The 27,482-nt window shown below is 45.8% G+C and overlaps 1 protein-coding gene and 1 non-coding gene across 2 annotated transcripts; one reads left to right on the forward strand and one right to left on the reverse strand.

The window, feature by feature from the left end:
* The first annotated feature begins 2,822 nt into the window (after positions 1 to 2,822).
* RBP2 (retinol binding protein 2) lies at positions 2,823 to 27,202 on the forward strand. Its single transcript, XM_055570366.1, has 4 exons — positions 2,823 to 2,895; positions 16,759 to 16,937; positions 25,395 to 25,496; positions 27,006 to 27,202. Exons 1-4 carry the CDS (start codon positions 2,823 to 2,825, stop codon positions 27,054 to 27,056), a joined length of 405 nt encoding a protein of 134 aa, XP_055426341.1. The 3' UTR covers positions 27,057 to 27,202.
* Positions 21,187 to 21,320, reverse strand: LOC129645164 (small nucleolar RNA SNORA33). The gene has a single exon (XR_008711252.1). It is a non-coding gene; the product is annotated as a small nucleolar RNA SNORA33 (small nucleolar RNA).
* Positions 27,203 to 27,482: the final 280 nt, after the last annotated feature.

Below are 27,482 nucleotides of genomic sequence, written 5' to 3' on the forward strand. Positions count from 1 at the left end.
GAGGGGAATACCTATCTCTTCAACCCAGGAGGCTGAATGCTCAGCCTACAGCAGTTTCTGGCCAGACTTCAAAGGATGAAGCCCGAGGCTCCCGTATCTGTCCACTTCTGCTGCCTTCACTCATCCTCCATTTGTTGTAAAGTTTTCCTTTTCTCCTCTCCCTTTCATCCTACATTGGCCTTTGGACAACAGCTGGGCCGTTTTTTTGACTGTGCATCTTTCTGACTCTAGTATATTTACTGAAAAAAAATAATAAAAATACTCTTTTATACCCCCAAACCACACACACTGTTACTAAAAGGTGTGGGGTCTGGCTGCTCACCACCCAAAAGTCAATAAACAGGCCAGGCTGGTGGGAAGGAGAGTTTGCTTTATTTCAAATGCCATCAACTGGTGGGGAGGGCAGACATCTGTCCAAAGGCCAACTCCCCCTACTGGCAACAAGTTGGGTAAGATGTTTTATAGACAGAAGTGGGGGAGCTACATGTAAAAACAGCACAGTCAGTTCTGACAGTCATTTTCATATTGGTCATTGATGGTCTGATCAGTGCATGTTGATTGTTTCAGCTACAGTTAATCTTCAGTTCTAGGATTGGTGACTTTCCATTTCTTTGAAGCCAGTTCTTAGAACTGTGGCAGCTCATGTCATGGGTACAGTCTGATCATCATGTAGTTAACTTCTCCACCTGGGATTTTCGGTATCTCTAAGACAGCTCACCTGAGAAGGCAATGGCAACCCACTCCAATACTCTTGCCTGGAAAATCCCATGGACGGAGGAGCCTGGAGGGCTGCAGTCCATGGGGTCGCTGAGGGTCGGACACGACTGAGTGACTTCACTTTCACTTTTCACTTTCATGCATTGGAGAAGGAAATGGCAACCCACTGCAGTGTTCTTGCCTGGAGAATCCCAGGGACGGGGGAGACTGGTGGGCTGCCGTCTATGGGGTCGCACAGAGTCGGACATGACTGAAGCGATTTAGCAGCAGCAGCAGCAAGACAGCTCACAGGATATAGCTCAGAATATTATCTATTGCCCTTGAGAAAGAACTAAAGATCCTTGACTATGCTTAATGAATACAGTATTATTATTTGGTTTTCTGTGACTATTTTCCTTTGCTCTTCTATGTTCTCATTTCTCTGATTAAACTTTTTCTTTGATTAAAGTTTTACTCTGGCAAAAAGGAACCAGAGGATGTGGGGAGGGGGCAAGGACCATAAGGTCCTTCCCTGTTTCAACAGCAGAACCATTTGCTTAGATTTAGAGCTTTAAAGCATCATAATTAAAATCAGAGACTTGTGGTTTATCCATCTCAGTCCACACCTCCATTCTTCAGAGTGTAGTTAGGGCTCAGGTCACAACTCTCAGAACCAAGTGTCAGAACAGTAAGTCAACCTATCATCTGACCTACTGGGATAGCCCATTTGAAGAACAGTCCTGAACCAAGAGTCCTTGTCCAAATGCCAGCCATGCATCCCTCCTTGGTCAAGGTAATCTTCAGCTCTTTCCTGGGGTCTCAAGCAGAGTCCCACTACCCCCACTACCTTCCATTGGCCTTCCCCAAACATACTTTTCTTGAGTAACCCCACTGCTTAGATGCCTTGGGGTACCTTACTGGGAAGCAAGTGAGAATAAGGTTCTCAAATCAAACCCCAATCCAAGCTGCCCTTTCCAAGCTGAACTTGTTCAGTCACTCAGTCGTGTCTGACTCTTTGCGACCCCATGGACTATAGCCTGCCAGGTCTCCCTGTCCTTCAGTATCTGCTGGAGTTTGCTCAAACTCATGTCTATTGATTTGGTGATACCATCTGACCATTTCATTCTCTACTGCCTCCTTCTTCTCCTGCCTTTAATCTTTCCCAGAAGCAGGGCCTTTTTCAATGAGCCAGCTCTTCACATCAGGTGGCCAAAGTATTGGAGCTTCAGCTTCAGCATCAGTCCTCACAATGAATATTCAGGACTGATTTCCTTTAGGATTGACTGGCTGATTACCTTGCAGTTCAAGGGACTCTCAAGAGTCTTTTCCAGCACCACAATTTGAAGGCATCAATTCTTCAGCACTTAGCTTTCTGTATGGTCCAAATCTCACATCTGTACATGACTACTGGAAAAACCAAAGCTTTGATTATATGAACCGTTAATGAGCAAAGTCATGTCTTTAGTACCCTGTTTTAACAAAACTCTTTTCCTTAGAGCATTGGAGCCAGACAGACCTGGATTTGAATCCCAGGTTGGTCAGTGACCAGTAGTTACTTGGCATGTGATTTCACCTCCTTGATACTTTTTCATGTGTAAAATGGAGATGTTTAAACATAGCTCAGAGCTCTTGTAAGAAAACAAGATGAAGGATGTCTGGTGCCCAGCCCAAAGTAGAGTAAAGGTGCACAGGTGTGAGTTCTCATTTCTTGGCTTCACCAGCCAGGCCAGAAATGCTGGCTGCATAGCTGAGAGACTCCAACTGAGGTCTGAAGCCTGGGACTGGTGGCCTGTTGTACATGAGGGGTGAGCACTGGGTATTTGCTGGACAGAGTGTTCTGTATGGGGCCAGGGGTTCTGTGGGAGCCCAACCAGACAAAAATGAGGTCACCAGGACACCCATGCCTGGCTGTGCCAGGTTTTGAGTGTACATTACTCATAGTCCTGCTGAGCTTTGCAAAGGAAAGGAAAGTTCCTTTGGGTTGTACTTGTGATCTTTGAGCTTGTTATCTTCAAAGTCATAAGCCTGGCCCACTGGATTATAAAAGTAGCTCATTCTAACATGTTCTCCCTGCAGCTTGCTCCTTGCCATCCAGCACACATCTACGGTAACCAGAGGCCACCACCATGACAAGGGACCAGAATGGAACCTGGGAGATGGAGAGTAATGACAACTTTGAAGGCTACATGAAGGCCCTGGGTAAGGTGGGAGAGAGGGGAGGTGAAAAAGGGAGAGAGAGGGCAGCTTTGTAAGGACTGTGGTCTGGCCCCTCTGACAGTGCCACTGTGGAGTTCCCCAGACCTGTGTGCAAGTCTTGCTCCCCACTTCTTACCAGCTGTGTAGTATGAGGCAGGCCATACTCATGAGGCTCAGATTGCTTGTTGGCAAGCTGGGAACAATAATAAATGAGGCTATGTCTAGAAGGTTCTTGGCACACAGAAAAGATTCACTGAATGGAGAATGCACACACACACACACACACACACACACACACATATGCACACAAAGGCACATGCATGCACACATGAGGAAAGCCTGACTTGAAAACACAGCAGGTCTCCTTGCCTTGTGATCGCCACCAGCTGGATCTGATATTATACACAGATGAGCCCTGCATTGCTCCTTCGTTAGTCTTGCAGTGGAGAAGCAAAAAAAGAGTAGCTAACAAATCTCTCAGCCGAGAGTAAGTCAGGCCCACAGAAGGCTAGGAAGGGCTTTCGTCACATAGATCAGACAATTTACTGCTCACCTGACTTCTGAACTAGAGGCCAGCCCAGGGGCTCCGTCAGCATGTGTACTGAGTTAATCTCTTGTGGGATCTCTTGTGGGGCAGGCAGAAAAAACATGAAACCAGAGGAGCTGGGCCCATGGAGAGGAGTTCACTTTTGGGGGCAGCTACTGTAGGCCCAGGTGGTGCTAGTGGTAAAGAACCCAGCTACCAATGCAAGAGACATAAGAGATGTAGGTTCGATCCCTGGGTCGGGAAGATCCCCTGGGGGAGGGCATGGCAACCCACTCTAGTATTCTTGCCTGGAGAATCCCATAGAGAAAGGAGCCTAGGAGGCTACCATCCATAAGGGTTGCAAAGAGTCAGATTCAGCAGAAGCAATCCAGCCTGCACGCACACACAGAGTGTTACCAATATACTTGGGAGAGGAGGGAGGAGGTAAAAAATCCTCCTACCAGAGCCCTAACCCTGTTGCCTCTGCTTTTAATACTGAGTGAGGATAGAAAATGGAATCCTGCCTCTAACACGTGGGTAAATGCTCTGGAGCTCAGCTCAGGACTAGGATTCTGAACAACACCATACAGAGGAGGAAACCAAACCAGAAGTTCAGCTGAGGCTTTCTCTCTGACCAATTTTTTAACCTTTCTGACCCAGTCTCTTCATCCACCAAATAGAGATATCAGCCTTGCCTGTTTCTCCAGATGATGTTGGATGTGCTTGTTATTTGGAATGACTGAAAGTACTTTAACAAGAGCTATTTGGTGGGTTCAAGCTTTCTGCAGTAAAACTGCACAGCCCAACTCAGGGAATATAATCGAAAGGCAATTTTGTGTCCTTTGCCGCTTATTCTTAAATAATAAAAAGTCCTTTGGCGACTTTAGGCACAAAATCAAGTTTCAGTTTAGTTTTCTTCTGTACAGGGTGGGCCCCTGGAGCCCCTCTTTCTAGGCTGGAGGTGAAAGACATGCAGTCCTGTTACCATCCCCTGACCCCTCTGGGGGGTGCCAGGAAGCAGGCACCCTGTCAGCTCTTTCAAACAATCCTCTTCTAAAACAGCCTTCCACTGGACTCTTTCACCTCAACTTACAGCCTCCTGATGGAGGAGGGGTGTTTGGATTGTGAATGTGATGTGTGGATGTCTTGTTGCAGGAGGATTTGGAGGGAGTGGCCTTTCTGGTTCTCCTTGGCACTGGACACCTCTTATCTCTTAGAGCTGCAGTCACGACTTTCCATTCAACATCTTACTATGTTGATTTCACTCTAGCGAGCCAATGGGTTGGCCTCTTTGTGCCAGTCTCTGCAGTGCTGAGGGGTGGGCTCACAGTTCCCAGTGGAGACTAACGCCATAGGGAATGGTACTAGCTAACCCCAGAATGCGGATGTGGGGTGCCTTGGCTTGCCTCAGTGTTCCTACGGTGTCCTAGGAATGTGCCCCAGCTTGAACCCATGATTCTTTGTGCAGAAACACTGCTGCCAGAGTCACCTTCCAACTCCAAGAGAGGACACCTGACCCCACTCGTCTGCCCGTGGGGACACAAGTGGGCCAGACAGGCGCTGGTGGTGACTGGAGACAGGTCTCAAGGGCTCAGCCAGAAGCAGCTGAGCGGGGCTGCCCGACCCACTCACCACCCTGCAATTGAATCTGCTAACAGAAACCCAGCAGATCCATACAGTTCCCTCCACATCCACCCCGCAAGACAAACGTTACTGCCCCAATATTGACAAGCTGAAGCCTGACTTTCTTGCCCCTTGGAGCATGAGGCCCATGGCATTTGGGAAGAACATATGTGGAGATCCTCCCAAGTCCCCAGAAGCAGAAATATCACTAAGTATAATTCCAAAGAGCCTTCACTTTCTTAGACCTTAGTCCCTAGCACCAAGGAATTGGCTTTCTCTGTGAACCTGGAAGCTAGTTCCAGAGGAAGGAAGTACTCTTTTTTAGCAGGGGGAGGGGGTTGGGGGACAAACTGGCTTTGTTCCCAGCTGGCAACTCACTCCATACCCGGCCTGCCCACATGACCTAGCTGCCAGCCTCAGCAGTGACATGTCAAGGCAACCTTTGGGCTTGCCCCAAATTAGCCAGATCATTAGCTGTTCAGAGAGTGAGTGCCAAGGGTCAATGGTACCTTGTTTCCTGGTGTTCCTTAAGGCCCTAGATTTTTTCTTGACAGTAAGGAGAGCAGCCAGTGAACTCCTCTTCCCTGAGGAATCTGTCATGTCCTGAGGTTCTCCTTCAGCTTGGATCAGGGGGTCAGAGAATGGAGGAACGATCTTCAGTCTAAGGGACAGACCCCTCAAAGTGAGGTCCCAGTGCTGTGACAGAACAGCAGGGGAGAGTCCATTCACTCTGCTCCAGAGTGAAGTCAGAACTGCACATACATGGGGGATCATTCAGCTTCTCTACCAAAGCTTTAGATGTTGCCTGTGGAAGCCAGGGACTGTGCCATCTGAGGCAGGCCCAGGCCCGGTCTCTATTCTCAAAGAGCTCAAAATGGTGCAGCCAGTCAAGCTATAGCCATATACAAGTTGCATTCCTGTTTTCTATTACAGTGTGATTAAATCACCCCCAAAACGTAGAGGCTTCATTTTCTTATACAGCAATTTTATTATTGCCTCTCTTAGATGTGGGAGCTGACTGGGTTCATCTAGAGAGGTCTTGCTAGGAGGCTGTCACTCCATTGTAGCAGGACAGTGGCTGGGGCCATCTCAAAGGCTTCCTCGTTCCTGTGTCTAGCATTCGGTGCTGGCCAGCCCCTGAGACCTCAGCCAGGGCTGTGGGTGTCTACTTGTGGTGTCCCTCATGGCCTGGGTTTCCTCACATCACCCTGGCTGTGTGCAAAGACAGAGGAGGCAGCAGCTGAATGACCTTTTATGACCCAAACCCAGAAGTCACATAGCATCACTTCTGTTGTATTCTATTGGTTGAAGCAGTCTTGAGTCCACCTATATTCAAAGGAAAGGTACATAGACCCTGCCTCTCAAAATGTCAAAATCACATTGTAAGAACATCCAGTAGGATGAGACGTAGTGTTGCAGCTATTTAAGAAAGTATAATCTGCCACAGGTGGGACAGCAGGTGATTCTGTCCCTTGGGCCTGAAAGGACTATAGTGATGATAGAACAATGGTGGCCGGAAGTGTGTGAGCTGTGTGCTGATGTGCGGTAACCAGGCTTGTGGTGAGAATCACTCTACAGCCTACACAGATGTTGAATTATGATGTTGTACATCTGAAATTTACATAGGTTTTTTTTTTTAAGCGTGTGTGGTTGGGGGTGGTGGTTGGAGAGCTACAATAGACGGGCCATTGAAGGCTTTCTGGGACTTCCCCGGTGGTCCAGTGGCTAACACTCTGTGATTCCAATGCAGGGGGCCTGATTCTGATCTCTGGTCAGGGAACTGGATCCAACATGCTGCAATTAAGACCCAGCACAGCCAAATAAAATAATAATAATTTTTTTAAAACCCAATTAGCTAAAATTGTAGATGCCTATTCTTTGGACTTCCCTCGTGACTCAGTGGTAAAGAATCAGCCTGCAATGCTAGAGATACAGGAGACTTGGGTTCAATCCTCGGGTCGGGAAGTTCCCCTGGAGGAGGAAATGGCAATCTACCCCAGTATTCTTGCCTGGAAAATTCCATGGACAGAGGAGCCCAGTGGGCTACAGTCCATAGGGTCACAAAGAGTTGGACGTGACTGAGTGACTGAGCAGGCATGCATGAAGTCTTTCTAAGTACTTCTGGGTGGAGTTTTGAAGGAAGGAGAGGAGTGCTCCACACAGAGATGGAGTTAGCTCTGGCCCTGTGGGCACATGCCAAGTTTGGGTTGATAAGGATGTTTGTGGACAAGGGAAGCAGGAGTCATGTTACCAAGGCAGTGGGGCAAGAAGAGTCAAAAAGGCACCAGGGCTGGATCATAAAGTGGTGTATCACCACATGTGGACATCACCCAAGGACATCATGCAAGAAGAGAATCCTGGGAAGAACTGTAGAGAGGAGAGAGAGAGACCATGAATGCCCCAACAGCCAGAGTATAAACAGATGTGTAAACAGGTGTAAACAGCAGAGATGATCAGAGAACTGAAGAATGGTTACAGTGGCCCTGGGAAGATGCCAGAGCGGTGCCAAGGAGGGCCGCCAGGGGGTTGTCCATAGCAGGAAACAGACTAGATTTGGTGACTAAGTGGAGAAGAGGCAAGAATGAGACTAGAAAATAAAACACCACCATGTAACTTTAATCAGGAAAATAGGAATGTGTAATGGAAGGCATCTGTTCTGAAAATACCCAGTTAACTTTGAACTTAGAATCTTTGGGGAAATTTTTATTCCAAACATTGTAAACATCAGGAAAAATACAATCCCCTTAATTCACACAAAAAAGTGAGAATCATCTTCTATGAAGAGCATCTTTTCATTGAATTTTCATGCACAGATTTAAAAGAGCAGTGGCCACTGCACAAGTCCTAGTTGCTGCTGCTGCTGCATCGCTTCAGTCGTGTCTGACTCTGTGTGACCCCATAGACGGCAGCCCACCAGGCTCCCCCGTCCCTGGGATTCTCCAGGCAAGAACACTGGAGTGGGTTGCCATTCCCTTCTCCAATGCATGCATGTATGCTAAGTCGCTTCAGTTGTGTCCAGCTCTGTGTGACCCTATGGACAGCAGCCCCCCAGGTTCCTCTGTCCATGGGATTCTCTAGGCAAGAATGCTGGAGTGCGTTGCCATTTCCTTCTCCCATGTGAGGGTACTAATATGGAGTTATGGGAGAGGGAGCTTCACAGTGAGCAAGGTTAGTCAGGATGAGGACCTCTAAAGAAGGCAGGAGAAACAATCAGAACACTGCAGAGACCCTGCAGAAACACTGCAAGAGAATAATTCAGAGTCCCTGGGTAGAAATGAATGAACAAGTGAATATGTGAATGAATGTCTGATGACCTAACAAAGAGTTCGTTTCATGACATTTAAATTGCTGCTGGTGCTCACAAATCAATGAAGTTAGACACTTGCCAAAATCTTTATTTGATTGCATTTTCACACAGGGACAGTGCTGTGGGAAAAACCCAGGTGAAGATAAGTTTGGTCCCTTTCTGTGGGTCTTCCCTGGTGTGTACTGGCAGCCCCATCTCCTTGACCTCCATCCCAATGGTGGGGACCAGACTATGGGTGGGGCACCAAGCCATTTTTTCAACCTAGAGAAGAAGGAGTGTTTGATTCAATTTGCATAGAGATGAAAAGTACAAGGGGGCATGGAGACACCTCAGGGTCTCCAGCCTGCCTCTGCTGCCTAGGGAAGGCTTTGAATATATTTGGAGAAGTCCATGAGGGTAAGAGAGGAGGAGGCAGGAGGGGGCAAGGACAGTTCCTCTCTTAATGGATTATCCAGAGGAGGAAATGGCACGGAAAGATGGAGAAGATTGCTCTTTCACTCTGCTTCTCATAACTGCCTGAGTGCTGATGACTTGTGAATTAAGAGTCGAGGTTTGAAGTCCACGGAAGCTGCACTTGGAATGGGTCTCAGATTTCATGTGATGAATCCGTGTGCATCTCTGCTCTTTAATTTACAAAGCTCGCCTGCCCTTTTAGCCTACAACTTTAGCTTTTTCCACAAGCACATTACAAAGCATTTTTAATGTTGAGTAGCATACTCATATTTCAACTTTATGGCTTGCATTGTTCAAAATGCAGTTATGAAAAGTATGCTTTAATAAAGTCACTTCCGTGGGTTTTTTTTTTTTTTTTCTTCTGCAGCAGCTACAAGCCGTATATACTATTCAGAAATAGCTTGCCTTTGGACCTTTTCCTCTGAGATAGAAATTCATTTCACCTGGCTATAAATCAAATTCAGAGATACCTTTAATCCAGAAAAGCAGATCAAATATATTTGATAACCCTGGTGTTCAAATACCGTATCAGGAAAATAATTTTCCCTGCAAAGTACAAAGAGGAAGTGTTTTTGTAATCTCTGTGTGTGTGTGCTTGTGTATTCTACAGCAGCAGTTAAACCTTGCCTTTTGATTAGAAATATCGAGAATCCACCAAGAGAACGTTCAGCTCCCTTCCCTGGGGTGGAGCAGCGGTGACATGATTAACTAGCCGGCACACGTGGTAAAGGGTAGCCAAGAGACCAAGCTATTTTTCAATCCAGAGAAGAAACGATGCTTGATTCAATTTGCATAGAGCCTCTAATAAGATTCCCTGGCTCTGGTCAGAAAGACTGACTGGGGCTGGGATTTCCAGGACAAACCTGCTCTCTTGGCAATAGACATTTTTAGGTGCACTCTACCTCTCTGAACTACCGGGGACAAGCAATAATTTCTGTTTGGGGAGCCTTAGTTGTAAATGATAAACAGAATGTACTTGTAGGCAAAGAGTCAGGAGCGTTTCCTAGCTGGGTACGTCTGAACTGGTCGCTTAAATTCTCTGAGCTTTGATTTCCATATCTGTGGAGTAAAAATAGACTTGCTCTCTGAAGGCCACTTACATTTAGATTTCTAAATTGCTCTGTAATTCCCAATTCTTCCTTAGTACAGTTGACCCTTGAACAACGGGGGCAGGGGGGTGGGGGGTGCAGTGGGGGCATGTTAAGGGTCCTGACTCTTCGCACAGTCAAAACTGTACACAGAACATAGAGCTGACCCTCCCTATATATGTAGTTCCTCCGTATCCGTGGTTTTGCATCTGCAGATTTAACCAACCACAGATGGTGTAGTTCTGTAGCTACTATTGAAAAAAATCCATATATCAGTGGACCTGCACAGTTCAAACCTGTGTCATTCAAGAGTCAGCTGTGGTTTTGTATGACACCCTCTCCTCTGTTTCATCTGGTTAACACATGATCCGTGGTTTTATTTCCTCATCTCCTACCTGTGACTCCAGCAAGGTTTAGCATAGCCTGGACCTCACTCAGCACAGAGGGCTAGAGCAGGAACTCAAGTTTCTACCCTTTGGCCAAACTATGGAGTGAGGACACCAGTCCATGCAAACGAAGTTCTGGTCAGGCTGGATTAAATGCCCTTGTGGCAAGCCGGGGCTGTATGAGGGAGGGAGAGCTTAGATTAGTCAGCATTCTGACTGTTCCTCCAGAGCCCAGGATCCTTGGGCTGTGTGGAGTGACAGACGGCTGTGGAGATGCATAAATAGGATCTGAATGCTGATCTGGCCACTGTTTTGTTTTTTAAGCATTAAGAAAATATTTTTATTTATCTTTGGCTATGTTGTGTGGCTTGCAGGACCTCAGTTCCCTGGTAAGAGATTGAACACAGGCCCTGGCAGTGAAAGCCTGGAATTCTAACCTTTAGAACAGCAGGCCTCCCTGACCACTGTTTGGCCAGAACAGAAAAGACCAAAGAGTGGGGGCCAATTGCATCAAATACCCACCAGCTCCTTGGCACTGGGTAAAGCACTTACTTATCATTTTAAGGGAATCCTTACATAAATAATGCTATGAGATGAGCTTTCTTTCCCCACTTTACTATGAGAAACAGACTCAGGACAGGAAAGTGACTTCTCTGAGGTCACACAGCTGGAAGATCAGAGACAGGATCTTTGCCCAGATCTCACCCTCACTCTTTTATACCAGGGATTCTAAACGTGTACATGTGCAGAATTACTTGCAAGGCTTGTAAAAACAAGAAGGGCCCAACCCTCTACTGTAGGTTTAGGGTGGATCCCAGAATATACATTTCTAAAAGGTTCTCATGTACTTGCTTGCGGGCCCAGGGGCCTCACTTGGAGAACCCTGGTCCTAGACCACAGTGCCCACATTAACCAATCCATAAGTATCTCTTGAGCTCCTACTGTGTGCCCAGCCTTGGGTCTGGTTCTATGGGGACACAGAGCAAAAAGCCAACATTGTCCTTGTCCTCATAGAGATAAGACTTTGGAGAAAAGAACAATGAACCCCATGAAAAAGAGGAGAATATCAGGTAGTGCCTCCTGGGAGCTAAAATTCTGGGTCTGGAAAGCAGGTGAGGAAGGAGGCAAGAAAGGGTAGGACGTGCTGGAGCAGGTGAGGCTGGGTGGAGAGGGGCAGGGATTCAGGGAGCAGAGGTACAGGGAGTATCTGGAAAAATGCAAAGGACTCTGAGGAAACCAGCCTGTGCAATCAGGGGGCTGATTTCAATGATGCAGCAGCTACACTTCAGGAGCCATTACCACAGCCATCGGATCCCAGGCAGAAACTCTCCTACACCGTCACCTTTAATCCTCACAATAGCCTGATGCAGCTTGTAAATAACTCCACTTAGAGCCGCTGCTCTGTGCTGCTTCCAGATCTGGATCCTAGTGATCAGGGATGTGGCTGAAGTTAGACCCCCAGACATCACCTGGCTCATTAGGCTGTATTTCTGGGGCAGAAGGAGAGAAACATGATTCGGAGGATGAGATTAGGCTCTGCCTAGCATAAGCACGTTTATACCGACTGGAAGGTGGAAGACATTCTTGTTCAGCTTTTAGCACTTTTAAGGAAGGATTCATTTTTAAATCAGAAATACTTGACCACTCGGTCCTGTTTCTCCATTCCAAACAAGGCAACTGTTGCCTTAAAGAGAGAAAAATTGAACAGGGGATATTTTCACAATTGCAGGGACCAGGAGACAGAGATAAAGGCCTCAGGAAGGGTTTTGTCAGCCCTTCCTGTATTATGTTCTGTGAAACCCTGACCAGCTGGAAATCACACCATGAAGGGTTCTGCAGCCACATAAGGTTGGGAACGGGATTCCCAGGTGGTGCTAGTGGTAAAGAACCTATCTGCCCATGCGGGAGATGTAAGAGAAGCAGGTTCGATCTCTGGGTTAGGAAGTTCCCCTGGAAGAGAGCACAGCAACCCACTCCAGTATTCTTGCCTGGAGAATCCCATGGACAGAGGAGCCTGGGCAGGCTACAGTCCATAGGGTCGAACAGAGTCAGACACAACTGAGCGACTTAGGACACACGCAAAGTTGGGAGAGGCTACATCTTGTACCCTGCTGTTAGAGCTACAAAGGATCTTTTCCAAATTAAAGGCTCCATAAAGTTTTTCAGCATAGAAAACAGCCAGCCTGTCTTGGTTTTAATTCCTCATTTCTCAAACTTAGTTGATCATTGAGTTCCCATTTGAAAATAATTTTGACCACTAGTCTTTTATGGACTGAACCCATGGCAAACACCGTGGGGCACCCTGGGCTCTGTGAATGCTGGTTGAGATGCCCAGGGGCTTCACAGTGGCATAGAGGGCATTTATCTCCCCCCACACCCTGGGGCCTATACACCTTCCCCTCAAACACCCAGGCTGTATGGCTTGACAGTGCCCAGGTACCATTTTGTAAGCCACAAGGCTGAAGCTATCAGAAAACATTCAGGGTTGGAGTGTAGTTCCTCCAGTTCTGAATTCCTGTAGAGTCATAGGCCTAGTAAGCAATTGCTGAGTGGTGGGGACAGTGCACATGAACTCTGGGGAACATCAGCTGCTCCAAATAGGGAGGGCTCACGCAGTTGGATCAAGAAGCCCTGTGGCTCCAGGGGAAATGTAGAATCAGAAATTCTTGCTATCTTGGGCAGCCACTGGAAGCACACAAACTGGAGTGGTCTGATGTGATGCGATGGGCCAGCCCAGAGCTTGTGGAGCACAGAGCTGGCCCTGGAGACAGGCCATCAATTACAGGTTCTATTACCACCTCTATTGCTTCCTCACTATATAATCCAAGGCAAGTGGCACAGCCTCTGTAAGCCAGGTTCCTCATTAGTAAGATGGAGATAATATAGAATTGATATTCATCTGTGGGTTTCCTGAGAGAATGGAGTGAGTGAAGTTTCCCAGGGAAGGTTCTACCATGGGGCACCATTCCTGGTTGATTCCAAGGCATGTCTTAACTATCACCCCAAAGGTTCTCACACAGCATGGCCCCCAGAGTCACTTTAGCTAAAACTTAGCTCCTAAGTGCCCCTGTAAAATTTTTTCTCCAATTTTTCTGGTTCTACCTTGGTTCCCTAAGCCCAGAACCTCTGTTTTCACCTCCCAACTTGATCTTCCACACATCCATCCAATTGCCAAACCCTTCTGATTGCTTCTCAACTGTGTAGCCTTAGACAAGTCACTTAACATCTCTGGACCTCCATGTCATCAGAGAGATTTGCGAGTGAGATGCCATGAAAGATTTCTGCAAGTGAAAGGACCTTAGCCCTTTTAGGAAAGAATTCAACAAAGAGACCAAGATTATAAAGCAAGCACAGAATTTCTTAGAAGCACAGTATGTGTGGAAGAGTGTACAAAGAAGCGGTTTATTTATGGCAGAAGCTGAAGTTGGATCCTCGAAAAAGAAGAGCGCAGGTGTTCTTACATGGAGGGGTGTGAATAGGGGTAGCTTAGTTTGTGAATATGGGCTTAATCTTCCCAGGCTTAGATGGGAGTGACTCCCCTTTCCCTCTCCTATGATTGTATCATCTGTAATTCCTTATTTGGACTTCCACCAGGCTCCATTTTGAATCTTTCCCACAGCACCTACTCGAAACCCACAGGCGTGGGATGGTGTCAAAACTGCAATGCTAATCATATTATGATGATATTACAATGTGGTCACGGTTATTAGAGGATGACTTGACATCCTCTCCGCACCTGTGTTGGGTGAAGAAATCCTCTCCATCACAAGAATGAGGAGGCTGCCATGGCTGCTCTGTCTTTCATCCAATCATCTGCAGTCTGTACATTTTTACTGAGCCTGCTCCATGGTTTTCATGTCAGAGTCCCTTGCTCAGATGCTACAAAGTTTTTGTCTTGGGTGCCATTCCTCCATCATGGCCTCATTAAGTGCAGAACAAGGAGATGGCTTGCCTTCTGCATAATACCTATGCATGAGGAGCCTGTTCTCGGGCCCAGCCTTGACTTTCCCTACCTCATGCTTAAATAGCAGCTTTCGAATTTCTTAAACAATTGAAGTCTTTCCAAAAAGCACCCCTCTAAGAAAATCTAAGGTCTAAAACTGTCCAGAGGTTCAGGGTCTGAGATGAGGCTCAGAAATCTATACTTTTTACATCTTCCCAGGTGATATAGATGGGCAGTCAGTTTTGGGTCCCATCGGTGAATTCTTATATGTGGCAAGTTCTCAACAAATAGTATTAATAATGAACAGTAGTTGAGCAAGGAGCTGGCATTCATGTACCAGCTTAGGGCAACTTGAACCTTTTGGTCTCTTCAATTTATGGTATGTACTCCTTTTACCTTCTGGGTTGCCTAACATAACTTGAAATTATTCCCTTATGATTAAAGTGTTTGTTGCTCAGTTGTGTCTGACTCTTTGCAAACCCATGTTTGTAGCCCACCAGACTCTGTCCATGGGATTCTCCAGGCAAGAATACTGGAGCAAGTAGCCATTCCCTTCTCCAGGGGGTCTTCCCAACCCAGGGATCAAACCCAAGTCTCCTGCATTGCAGGCGAATTCTTTACCATCTGAGCCACCAGGGAAGCCCCTTATGATAAAAGCTGACTTTATATAATTTAGGACCCCAAAGACCATCCAGTTGAGATCCTTCCTGGATTCTAGTGTGGTCCAGGCATCCAGCTTGGACCTCTTCTTGGTCCTTTGTGAAAGAGAAAGTGGTAGTGACCAAAGAGGGATTCGGAAAGAAATGGGTCAGAAAGGAAATGGGAGGAGAAGGTGCGTGAAATGATGCTTCACTTCAGGGAAGTGAATCGCTGCTATCCAGGGAAGGATAGCAGAAAGGGTCGGGAGGCAACCACGGGAGCTGTTCATTCTCTAAACTGAAAGTTACTCCATGAAGTGTTGATAACTGCTGGTCTCACTCTTGGGCACAATAGAGTTTATCCCCCACCAGATAGTACACAATGTGAAGTTTAATCACCTACTACCATAGAGATGAGGCCAGAATTCTCAAAGAAACAGCACTCAGTGAATTTGAACTGTTCTTATTCTTGAAGTCATTATTACCTTGGGTTATGAGAGAATCAATCTCAGTGTGTTTTGAAATCATCTAGGTAAACTGTCTCAAAAAAAAAAAAAAATTAAAGATTTAGATTGACATCCAAAGATTTTGGAGAATTCACAGCGTGTGTGTTTGTTGCTCAGTCATGTCTGACTCTTTGCAACACCATGGACTATAGCCTGCCAGACTCCTCTGTCCACCAGGATTCTCCAGGCAAGAATACTGAAGAGGGTTGCTATTCCCTTCTCCAGGGGATCTTCCTTACAGGCATCAAATGCCGGTCTCCTGCATTGCAGGCAGATTCTTTACCATCTGAGCCAACAGGGAAGCAAGAAAATTCACAGGCATTAAGGTCAAATATCAAATATGATTTGGCTAGAGACTGAAAACTTAATGATATTGTAATAAGGATACAAATGTAACAGTTCTGGTATTAGCCTCTGTTTCTACATCATTTTCACAGGCCAGTAACATTTTGGCTTGGCTGCCATTTTATGTACAGAGGTTAGCAGGAGGTGGGCTCAGCACTTAGATTCTTGCTGTAAAATGAAAAGCTTAGGAAATGAAACACACTATTAAAGGACATGCTCCCTTTTGCTTACAAATAGTCTCTAGGAAATGAATAAGATTCCCTTTAAAATATCAAGGCAAAGAAAAGGTGTAAATGGAGTAGCTGCATCAAAAACTGGACAGTTAGTGAACTCTGCATGGTGAGTGTGCTGAGTTCCTTGTACTCTCCCCTCTACTTCGGTTTGTTTGGAATTTTTTGTAATAAAAATATAAAAAATTATTCATCTTTTCCTTAAAGACAACAAAAGAAAGCTCTGAGCAAGTGTTGATTAAGTGTCTGATGTATGTTTAAGCTGTGCTGGGGGCCATGACTAAGGCACAACAGCCTCCTAAAGCTGCTATAGAATGGACGTTTGTATGTATGCTTCCTTTTGGAGAGCATGAACGAAAGTTCTGTCTTTACCCAGGATCTAGACTGGTTGCTTTTAAACAGTCTTTTTTAAACCACAAAGACTTCTGTTCAGCAGACTCTTAGGAGGAAACCAATATGTTAATAGATAGAAGGGAGCTCCTGTGGGGGAGGGTGTGTCCACGTTGTATATATGTATGCATGTGTGTGTATACATGTGCACACACACACCCTGGGGAGTTGCAGCTCAGGGGTGAACCCTGCCTGCTATCTCCTGTTCCCATCAGGGCTCCCAAGTAAGTGCGCAGAGACCCTGGGTTTCCTGACAGTTGGCTGAGATGCCCGGACTGGCGGTGTACAATACAGCTCTTGCTTCCCACTTAAGCGAAGAAATGTGGCCGGCCTGAGATCCGCATCTCTGGTCTTGAGTGCTTGGCCTTGTTAAAGAAATGAATGAGTCTGGCTGAGCACCTCATAACCTCCACAACTCCCTGTGCCAACAGATATTGATTTTGCCACCCGCAAGATCGCCCTCCATCTGACTCAGACGAAGATCATTGAGCAAGATGGCGATAAGTTCAAGACGCAAACCAAGAGCACATTCCGTAACTATAATGTGGATTTCACAGTTGGGGTGGAGTTTGAAGAGCATACAAAGGGCCTGGACGACCGGAAAGTTAAGGTACTGACCGGGCTAGAGGTTTCACTGGCGTGCTCTTGGTGCAGGGGCTGGGCTTTGGCTTTACAAGGGAACAACGACTGAAACAACCTGTGAGGCATCAGGAGAGGGGCACCAGGATGGACTCAATGATGCTGGATAAGCAAGTATTGAAAGTTTAGTGGGAAGAAGCAGGCTGGCCTTTAAATGAAGCTTATAAGCCAAGGAGAGATTAAAGGATACTGACCTCTCAAGTATCCAGAGTAAGAGGCTGACTCATAGACTGACATGGGCCTAGCAGGCAAAGGGAAGAGGGCAAGGGGGGAGACATAGGGCAGGATGATAATGGTTCCAACTAAACAGCATAGCTTCATCACAGGGCAGCCCTCAGCAGCAGCCAAGCATTGCCATAGAGGATGACGGCATGTTGCTAGAGTTTTTATTCTTTTCAGGAGCTGTTGAGCATTCATATGTTCTTACATGAAATATCTCCATTTTAGATGATCCCAACTGATTTATCTATTTATCTTTTAGAAAATTGCAATGCAAATCACACCCAAAAATCAGTAGACTAGATGAAGTCAGGCTTTCTCCAGTCCTAGTAACTCAGAGAAATCTCTGTCAAGTTTGCATTTTCAGTCTCAGCCTCACCTTAACTTGCAGGACATAATCGAGGAAACCCTCTGTGCATCAGAAGGCAGACTTCCAGCTGCTTAAACTGTTTGGATATAGGGAGGCACCTAAGGCAAGCAGACAACTGAGTGCAGAGTGGGACGTGATCTCCAAGCCTGAGAACTGGAGTCTGCAGAAGAGGCAGGCCCTCACCCAAGGGGCCCTCAGGAATAAGGCAGAAATTGGTAGTAGCAGGGAGAAGTGGGGTGGTGGTGGGGAACATGAGGCCAACAGCAGGTCCTTCTCTCCTCCTGTGTCACCTCATGGTATCACAGCCCAGTGACTGACTCTTGTACTGTCCACGCTCATGCTCAGTGTGAATGTCTTTGCTTTTCCAAATGCAATTACCTAGGTAGTCCCAACAAACACAAATGGGGAGAAATCCAATCTCAGTCATGTCCACACTCACAATCAGTGTGAACGTCTTAGGTTTTCCAAATCTAATTGCATGTGGGTGGTCCCAACAAACACAAATAAGGAGAAATCCAATTTAAGGATGCCCACACCCAAATCTTAGCATCATACAAGTGCCCTGAGATTGCACAGTCCAGCACAAGCCCGTGCAGTTCATACAGGAGTGGGCAGCTTGAAGCCTCATGGTACCCACTCCCTCTGTGCCAATGCGGCCACCAGGACCTCTCTCTTGACTCCCAAGCTGAGAAGAGCTGGACTAAGGCTCCTGTGTCCAGTTATCCATGCTCTCACCTCTACAGAGGGCCAGCCTCTTGGAGGGTCACAAGGAAGCAGGACCCACCAGCCTGCGCTTCCCCTTTCCCTGTAAGCACCTCTCACCCCAGAGTCCCACTCTTTCTGGTGCTTCCAGGAGCTCCTTCAAAGTTGCAGATCTCAACTCTTCACCCAGAGCTCTGGCTCCTCTCCTGGCATGTGGAGGAAAAGAGGTCATCATTCTCTGAGGACGACTCTAAAGCCAAAAAAGCAATATTTTATTTCTCAATCAAGTTGTCCTGAGACATTGATCATCTCAGCCATTGAGTCTGGGTTGAATGGCGTTTAGTGCCCCTGCTGAAGAAAAGTGGGAAATGGAAAGCACTTTGGAAATGTTTCCATCAGAGCAGTCTTGGCAGGAGACCTGAAGCTCAGCCCTTGTGGAATCACTCCCCAAGGGTTTGCTGGATCTTCAAGGCTTTTCTGAACTGTGTAGCTGCAAGGCCAAATCATCAGACACCAGAACTGATAGGAAGATTTGTCTCAGGATTTTTGCATCCCTCTGCTGTTCTAACCTAATCAGTTCTAAATGATTCATTTTCCTCTCACTTCTCAGTTTTGGGTGTGGGCTGTTGAAAAGCAGGCCTGTCCTCTGACTCATTCTTTTATCACCTTTGATGTTGGAGAACTCACTTTTGCTGAAATAGATCATGTCCTTTTGATCCTTCATGACTCTTAAAGGACTCCATCTGATTATGCCTACCCTTCTGTCTCTCCCTTCCGCACACTGTCCCCTCTGAGAGCCATCCATCCTCTCTCCCAGATCAGCTCTTAGCCCTGCAGAGAGAGATAATTCTCCTTTCTCACTTCTGGTTGATGTTTTGCCTGCAGCAAAAAGCCAGGGCTGATAAACATACATAACACACACACACACACACACACACACACAATGGGGAGGGGCTGAGAAGTACCCAGACAGTTTTCCCAGCCTCCAGCATGGGCTGTTCCCATGAGAAATACAACACAGAGCAGGTGCCCTCAGCACTACCTTCTTCTTGTAACCTAACTACAACCCTTTAGCTGAAGAGGGAGGGGAGAAAGTGGGTGAGTCTAAGTCTCTGATTAATTTCTATTGCTCACGCTTGATAGCACACCCGAGTGCACGCAGAAATTGCTCTGTATGCGTGTGCACGTTTGCGTGTAGTGCTCCTCTGCTCCTCGTCCTCTTAATCTCCAGGATCTAGGACATCACTTTCTTAACTCCGTGGGCATTTGCATGAGCCCCTCCGAAAATCTCATCCAGCAGTTTGGAGGAAAGAGGTTGGGGGTAGGGTTGCAGCAGAGGCCCTTCAGGGCCCTACAGGGCCCAGTTCTGTGATGTCCAAGGACAGGAGTGATGAAACCACATTGATCATGCATTTGACTCTTTTCTGAGGGACTCAGGGACCGCCTTCTTCCTTCCTGTGGGTTGTATACATTACTAGCTTCCTACACTTACTTATTTCTCAGAATTTAAAGCTCCATCAAAAATGCACAAGCTAGGGAGTTTTGGGGAGAATGGATACATGTATAGGTATGGCTGAGTCCCATTGCTGTCCACTGGAAACTATCACAACACTGTTAATTGGCTATACTCTAATATAAAACAAAAAGTTTTAAAAATAAAATACACAAGCTACCCAAAGTAAAATAAAACTAAGAAGCAGTAATTGATGTTCACACCACAGAATGTCATGCAGCCATATAAAGGAATGAAGTGCATTCACACGTACTATAACATGGATGAACTTGGAAACTGTTATTCTAAGTGAGAAGACAAACCCAAAAGGCTACATATTGTATCATTTATACGAAATGTCTAGAATAGGTGAATCTGTAGAGACATTAATGGTTGCCATTAGTAGGAATTGCTAACAGGTACTGGGTTTCTTCGGAGAAGGCAATGGCACCCCACTCCAGTACTCTTGCTTGGAAAATCCCATGGACAGAGGAGCCTGTTAGGCTGCAATCCACAGGGTCGCTAAGAGTTGGACACGACTGAGCGACTTCACTTTCAATTTTCACTTTCATGCATTGGAGAAGGAAATGGCAACCCACTCCAGTGTTCTTGCCTGGAGAATCCCAGGGATGGGGGCGCCTGGTGGGCTGCCGTCTATGGGGTCGCACAGAGTCGGACACGACTGAAGTGACTTAGCATAGCATAGCATAGCACTGGGTTTCTTTTGGGGGTGATGAAAATGTTCTAGATTTAATTAGTGGAGATGGCCTTACAACCCTGTGAATATACTAAAAATGACTGAATCATATACTATAAAAGGCTGAATTTTATCTTATCAGAATTATATCTCGATTAAAAAATAATGGTAGGGAAAAACAGATATAAAGATGGTGGTTAGAGTCATGATTTTGAGAAGACCCATGAGAGCCCAGGGAAAACCGACTCCTCAGGAGGGGCTCCACCTGGGGAGTCAGGAGGCAGAGCTGACGCTTAGAAGAGAACAGATGTCCTGGGGAGGGTTTTAACATGCTAATAGTGTCCTTCACTGCTCCTAATTTAAAGAGCTGTTACTTCCCTTTAAAGAAAACTTATTTAGGAGTGATTCAAATTTACAGAGAAGTTTCAAGAGTATAACCAAGAGTATCTATACACTCTTCACCAAGAGTGACCAATTGTTAACATTTTGCCTCATTTGTTTTATCATTTGTTCTTACTCTTTCTAGTATATGCACATTTTTTTCTGAGCAATCTTATGGATTACCCCTAAATAATTCAGTGTATATTTTCTGAGAATTAGAATGTTCTCTTAGTGTATATTTTCTGAGAATTAGAATGTTCTCTTATATAAGCACAGTGTAGTTATCAACCTCTATAACTTTAACATTGACACAGTACCTGTATCTAATTTACTACAAAAGGCTGTTGTTATTGTTGTTTTCTTGTGGCCATTTTCAGGGGCCTTAATGACTTCAGTGTCTTAAAGTCTCATAACATGGCTTTCTTATTGCCAGCTTTTTCTAAACGTGTTTCTGCAAAAACACATTCAGGTAAGCAGATTCATTGACTGGCTATCATGGGCTGTTTTTAATGGTGTTAACTTTGTGAGCTTCCCTGGTGGCTCAGATGGTAAAGCGTCTGTCTGCAATGTGGGAGACCCAGGTTCGATCCCTGGATCAGGAAGATCCCCTGGAGAAGGCAATGGCAACCCACTCCAGTACTCTTGCCTGGAAAATTCCATGGACGGAGGAGCCTGGTAGGCTATAGTCCATGGGTTCCCAAAGAGTCGTACATGACTGAACAACTTTACTTTGGACACAGTGATGGGGAAATTGCAGTGTGAGGCCAACTTCCTTCTCTAATTTCCTACAAGTCATCCTCTTCATCTTCATGGAACACCACTCTCCCTCTTCTACATGGCCCAGAACCAGTGGTTTTCCGCTTTTATATCCATCTCCTCAAACTCAAGATCTGTGAAGCCAATTGAATCTCTTTTTAAAGCCTCTTCCAATGCATGGATAAAGGACATCAACTAAAAGCAAATTGAGTGGTGGCATTTTAGTTCCTATAACCATTTTCTTCTCCCTTCTGATTGTTTGCTTCATGTAGGAGTGAGGCTACAGCATTATAGGTAATACCACAATTCATTAGTAACCAGTTTACTCTGGGGTCAGAATAACTTTTAGTTAATCTTGTTCCCTAACATGAGTTATTAAAAGAAGACATTGGGACAAGCCCTCATGCACCAACATTTTTCTCCTTTGTTCCTTCCACAAATTTGTTAAGCCCCTACTACCTGTGAGGCCAGGGAGCTATTGATAAATAATGAATCAGACCCCCTTTCCTGCCCTCAAAAATCTCACAGCCTCTTGAAGTAGCAGACAAGTAGATGACAATTACCATCTAGTGTCCATGTTATGGACACGTGTACACTCCGGTGATACCAGAACTAAAGCAAGAAGGCGGGATGACTAAGACACTGTCAAGAACTATCAGTGAAAAACATATACACATGCTCATTTGTTTCCTCATGTGGATTTATCCTCAAGATTCCATTTCAACAAAATCATTTAATCACAGACTTATTCAGCAGTGCTTCTCAGGGACCTCCTATATGCTGTTGACTATGCTGAGTCTGGGGCTGAAGAAATGAACAGCTGCCATGGCGTCTTCTTTTATGAAGCTTGTTGTCTCTTGGAGACAGACGTTCCTTCAGCCTACATGCATTAGGTGTCGTTATTGTGTAAGACAATATGGGCTGGGGGACTGGAAGACACTGTCCTTGCCCAAACAGAAGATGTGAGTCCTTTCTTGTCTATTTGGGAGGAATCTCTGGAATATTCCAGATAATAAATTCCTTCCAAAAGGACAAAAAGAACAACCTATGAATTAAGTTTCTCTAAGACATTAAAAAATGTGAGGCTTGGGATGACCCTGAAAGAAGAAGAGATATATTTTCTTTATTAAACATGTAAAATTTTATTGCTAAATTAATTGGGGGAATATTAATATATATACACATTAAAAAAAATTAAACACTAAAAAGTGAAATTCCTTCCTATCCTGGCCCCCAGCCCCTCAGTTCCTTCCCCAGGGACAACCACTATTAAAGATTTTCTTGCCTCCTTACAGAGAACATATTCAAAACATACGCGTGCATCCCCAATCCCTCTTTCTTTCATGTACATGGCCTTCCTCCTTGCTTCTTTAACTTAAACTATACACTATGGAGACTGCGCTTCTCCATAATATAGAACTGCCTCCTCCTTCCAAGGACGGCAGAACAGGGAGGAACCACACTATATTTAACCAGTCGAGCACTGATGGGATTTATGAGGCTTCCAGGCCTTTGCTGTAACAAACAATGCTGTGATGGGCTGAGGAGTCAAATAAGGAGAAATAAAATTGTACATAAAATATTTAATTTGGTCAAGGTCAAATATTATTTTAGAAATAGGTAGACTTAACAATCTGTAGAAAACAGATTTCTACCAAAAAAAAAGATAGACCTGAAGTTGCAAGGATAGTGAATCAAAATAAACACACAGATTTGTTTATCACCAAGTGGGTTTGCAAGATAGAGGGGAAATAAATGTCTGGTCCTTAGCATAATATCATTCATAGAGGTATAATATGATTTGCACATACTTGGAAGAAAACCAGCTCACATCAGGATCATCCTTGAAGAATGGCAGTACCCACACACCACCACTGCCTGGATGGGAATGATATCATCACTTCACGTGCAAGCCTAATGTGGGCACAGAGGTGGGTGGCTTGGAGGACCACTTAGGGATAGCACAGATTGTCCTTAGGCAAGTAATAAGACAGGTAAAGAGGGAAACAGAAGGAGGATAAGTGGGGCAGGATGTGAACTTTGTAAATATGTAAATTTAATAAGAGGTTGGAGCCTTTTGTGGCATCTCCAACCCGCTCGTCAACTCAGCCAGGTTGTCCATCACAAGCTCTGCATCTCTGCTACCTTCTCTGTGCTAATTGGTCAGCAGGGCTGCCTGAAGGAAACCCAAGACCAAGGGAAAGTCCACCTCCTAGTTCTGGATGACAAGGTTAGCTTTGGAGTGATCCGTGCAGCCCCCTGCTAACTAGGGAGTTTCCCTGCCTTTATTCTTGCCCTCCAATGGGCAATCCTCCAATGTGTTTCCTGCAGGGAGAATTCCCAGAAGTAGAATTTCTAGATCAATGTTATATTTTCAAAGGTAATGTAAAATTGCCCTCAAAAAGATTCATACCGATTTATATACCCATTGGCCCTGTATGAGGGCCCATGTTTCTCAGCATCCCCTCCAACTCAGTGTGTTATTAGACTCTTTGATCTTTGACCACAGGATGAATTGTATCTGAAAAACAAACAACCTTAAAATGTGCATCTCTCCTATTGTAAGTGAGGTTGAATATGTTTTTTATGTTTAAAAGCCACCTGCTAGGGTAGTTTTGGTTTTGTTTTGTTTTTTTTTTTTTGCCTGTACTTTAAATTTATTTATTTTTAATTGGAGGACAATTGCTTTACAATATTGTGTTGGTTTCTACCATAGATCAACATGAATCAGCCAGAGGTAAACATATATCACCTCCTTCCTGAACCCCCCTCCCATTTCCCACTCCACCTCAACCCTTTCGGTTGTCACAGATCACCAGGTTTGAGCTCCCTGCAAAATACAGCCAAATTCCCACTGATTATCTATTTTACACATGGTGATGTATGTTTCCATGCTACTCTCAGTCTGTCCCACCCTCTCCTTCCCCTCCTATGTCTACAAGTCTGTTCTTTATGTCTACGTCTCCACTGCTACCCTCCAAATAGGTTCATCAGTACCATCTTCCCAGATTCCTGTGTGTGTGTGTTAACATATGATATTTATTTTTATCTTTCTGACTTACTTCACTCTGTATAATAGGCTCTTAGGGTGTTTTTTTTTTTTCTCCTTATAAGTTGTTGGTTTGGTGTCCTGTGTTGAATTTCCTATTAGATTAATGACCTTCACCTCATTGATTTACAGGAGGGCTTCCCTTGTGGCTCAGCTGGTAAAGAATCTGCCCACAATGCGGGAGACCTGGGTTCAATCCCTGGGGTGGGAAGATCCCTTGGAGAAGGGAAAGGCTACCCACTCCAGTATTCTGGCCTAGAGAATTCCATGGACTGTATAGTCCACAGGGTCACAAAGAGTCAGACATGAGCAACTTTCACTTTCACTTTGTATATAAGGAAATCAGGTCTTTGTCTGATATGAGTTACAACTACTTTTCCCAGTTTGTTATGTATCTGTTGACACTGAGGTATTTTTCCCTCCCAGAAATTTTACATGACAACATAGTTAAATTCATCATCATTTTCCCCCACTGATCTAGAATACTGTCTTTACCATATGGTAAAATGGAAGAATAGAAATCTTTCCAAGAGAACAGAACTAGCCATGATTAGCCGGTCTGGCTGGAATGAAGAGTGTGTGTGGAAAGGAGTCTGGGGCGGGGTAGGGAGGGTGATGCTGGCATGGCTGTGGCTTGAGGGCTCTGCCCTGGAGCCAAGCAGGAGCCCGAAAGTGGCTGCAGGGTCTACAGCTGCGGGTTACATGCGTTCAGTCCCCATCAAGACCATGTGTTTGATTTTGCCTGGAAACCTCTCATTGCAGACTCTGGTCATCTGGGAAGGCGATGCCCTTGTGTGCGTGCAGAAGGGGGAAAAGGAGAACCGAGGCTGGAAGCAGTGGGTTGAGGGGGACAAGCTGTATCTGGTAAGTCTCAGGGTCCACCTAGCTCCCCTCTACTCTGCTTTTGTCAACTGCTGGTTCACCTCGCCATGCACTTTGACAAGAAAAATGGCCCTCCCTCCTCCCCTAAGCACCAGCCAAACAAGTGTGGTCATACAGTTAGAAAGTCATTCCTTTCTGGCTCAGGGGACTCCAGGAGGAACTCTATATGGCTATTTCTGTGAATGGCTGCAATTAAAAGGAAAGTTCAAAATGCTGAGTTAGGAAGCTGAAATCCAAGGAGAAATGTAGAGAGTCTGTTAAAGACCAGCTAGGGAGACATGTGAGGCACAGAATTAAGAGGCCCTGGAGGAGGCTGAGACCAGGCCTCAGTGATGTGAGCCTCAGAGGAGCGGGGTCACCATAGGGGTGGGATGTCGTGGGGACAAGTTGTACTGCGGGCAGCTGGGCCTGGGAACTGCCTGTAGACGACAGGCACTCCCCTCCCATCCTAAGGTACATCCACCTGATCCCAAAATATTTTATGTTAATTTGGCACCAGAACAGAGCAGTTGGAACAATTGCTGATTTCCTTGAATAAATTACGCCTGTCTAGATAGCTTAATTTTTCACACTTCAGTCTTTAAAATTGATGCATCCAACATTCAAGGAGTGAAAAATCTTTCACTCCTTCATGCATTCAGTCACTCATTTGTTAACTGAATGACTCATTCAGTGGATGGCTCTTCACTCGTTCATTCATTCACCTGTAGAGTCAGGCAGATACCTGCCTCCAGCATCAGTATTCAGGTCACAGGGTGTCCTTCAGAGCCAGCCTTGCCTCACCTGAGATCTTTATTTCAGAGGCAATGTCAGCCAGTGATGAATGGGAGGGAGTCACCATGTTTTCCATCGATGGTTTTCCCTACGTGCTGGGTTTGGATGATAGATTTTTTTAATTGTAGTACAAACCCTGGTGGTCCCTGTGGCTAAGACAATGGATTCATTGTCAACTGGAAAGATTTGTGTGGTTGTCCCACACTCGTGTTTTTCCTCTCCCCTCAAAGGGTCATGAGATGCGGGTAAGGCCTGGGGACTCCCTCTGTCCAGATGAAAGGCAGCATCTATTTTACCCAGGCAGGCCTGGAGGAGTCCCTCTACAGCCCAACCTACCAGAGGCCAGAAAACCCCTCACCAGGCCTTCCAAACACTCCCCTTTCAGATCCTTCCCTTCACCGTGGCTTTGCTGCCTTTTGTAAATTAAGCGATGTTGCTTTAATCATGAGAGTAGGAGAAATCCCGCCCAAGAGGGTAATTTCTTTGCATTTTTCATTTTTATAGCTGTTCAAGCTCAATTCAAGTGTCAAAATCAAATTACTGCTACCTGCAGGGCACGCCAGCTGATTGGGTCTCTGAAATGCTCTTTGCCTGGAATGACTAACTGTTCTCTTTATTCCAGCTCCCCTCCTCTCCAACTCAGACACCCAGAGGGCTGGGGGTGGGTGGAAGGAAGGCCTGGCTTGTTAGTTGCTCACCTGCTTTTTGGTGTTGCAGGAGCTGACGTGCGGCGACCAGGTGTGCCGTCAAGTGTTCAAGAAGAAGTGATGGTTTGAGGAGGGCCTGCTGAGCATGCACTCCACGCTCGCCATGAAGGGGTCTCTGCCAGCACTGGGGAGCAGCCATGGGGACCCCTCTGGTCCTGACAGAGCCCATTAAGATATCTGGGCCTCTCCCACTTCTGAGATGGTCCACACTATGTCTATGGAGTGTGTTTCCTCCCTGAATAAACCTTTTTTCTCTTTCAGTTCAGTTCAGTTCAGTCACTCAGTCTTGTCCAACTCTTTGTGACCTCATGAACCACAGCACACCAGGCCTCCCTGTCCATCACCAACTCCCGGAGTTCACCCAAACTCATGTCCATTGAGTCAGTGATGCCATCCAACCATCTCATCCTCTGTCGATCCCTTCTCTTCCCGCCCTCAATCTTTACCAGCATCAGGGTCTTTTCAAACGAGTCAGCTTTTCGCATCA

The sequence above is a fragment of the Bubalus kerabau genome, chromosome 2 (assembly GCF_029407905.1).
Source record: "Bubalus kerabau isolate K-KA32 ecotype Philippines breed swamp buffalo chromosome 2, PCC_UOA_SB_1v2, whole genome shotgun sequence".
Classification (NCBI taxonomy): domain Eukaryota; kingdom Metazoa; phylum Chordata; class Mammalia; order Artiodactyla; family Bovidae; genus Bubalus; species Bubalus kerabau.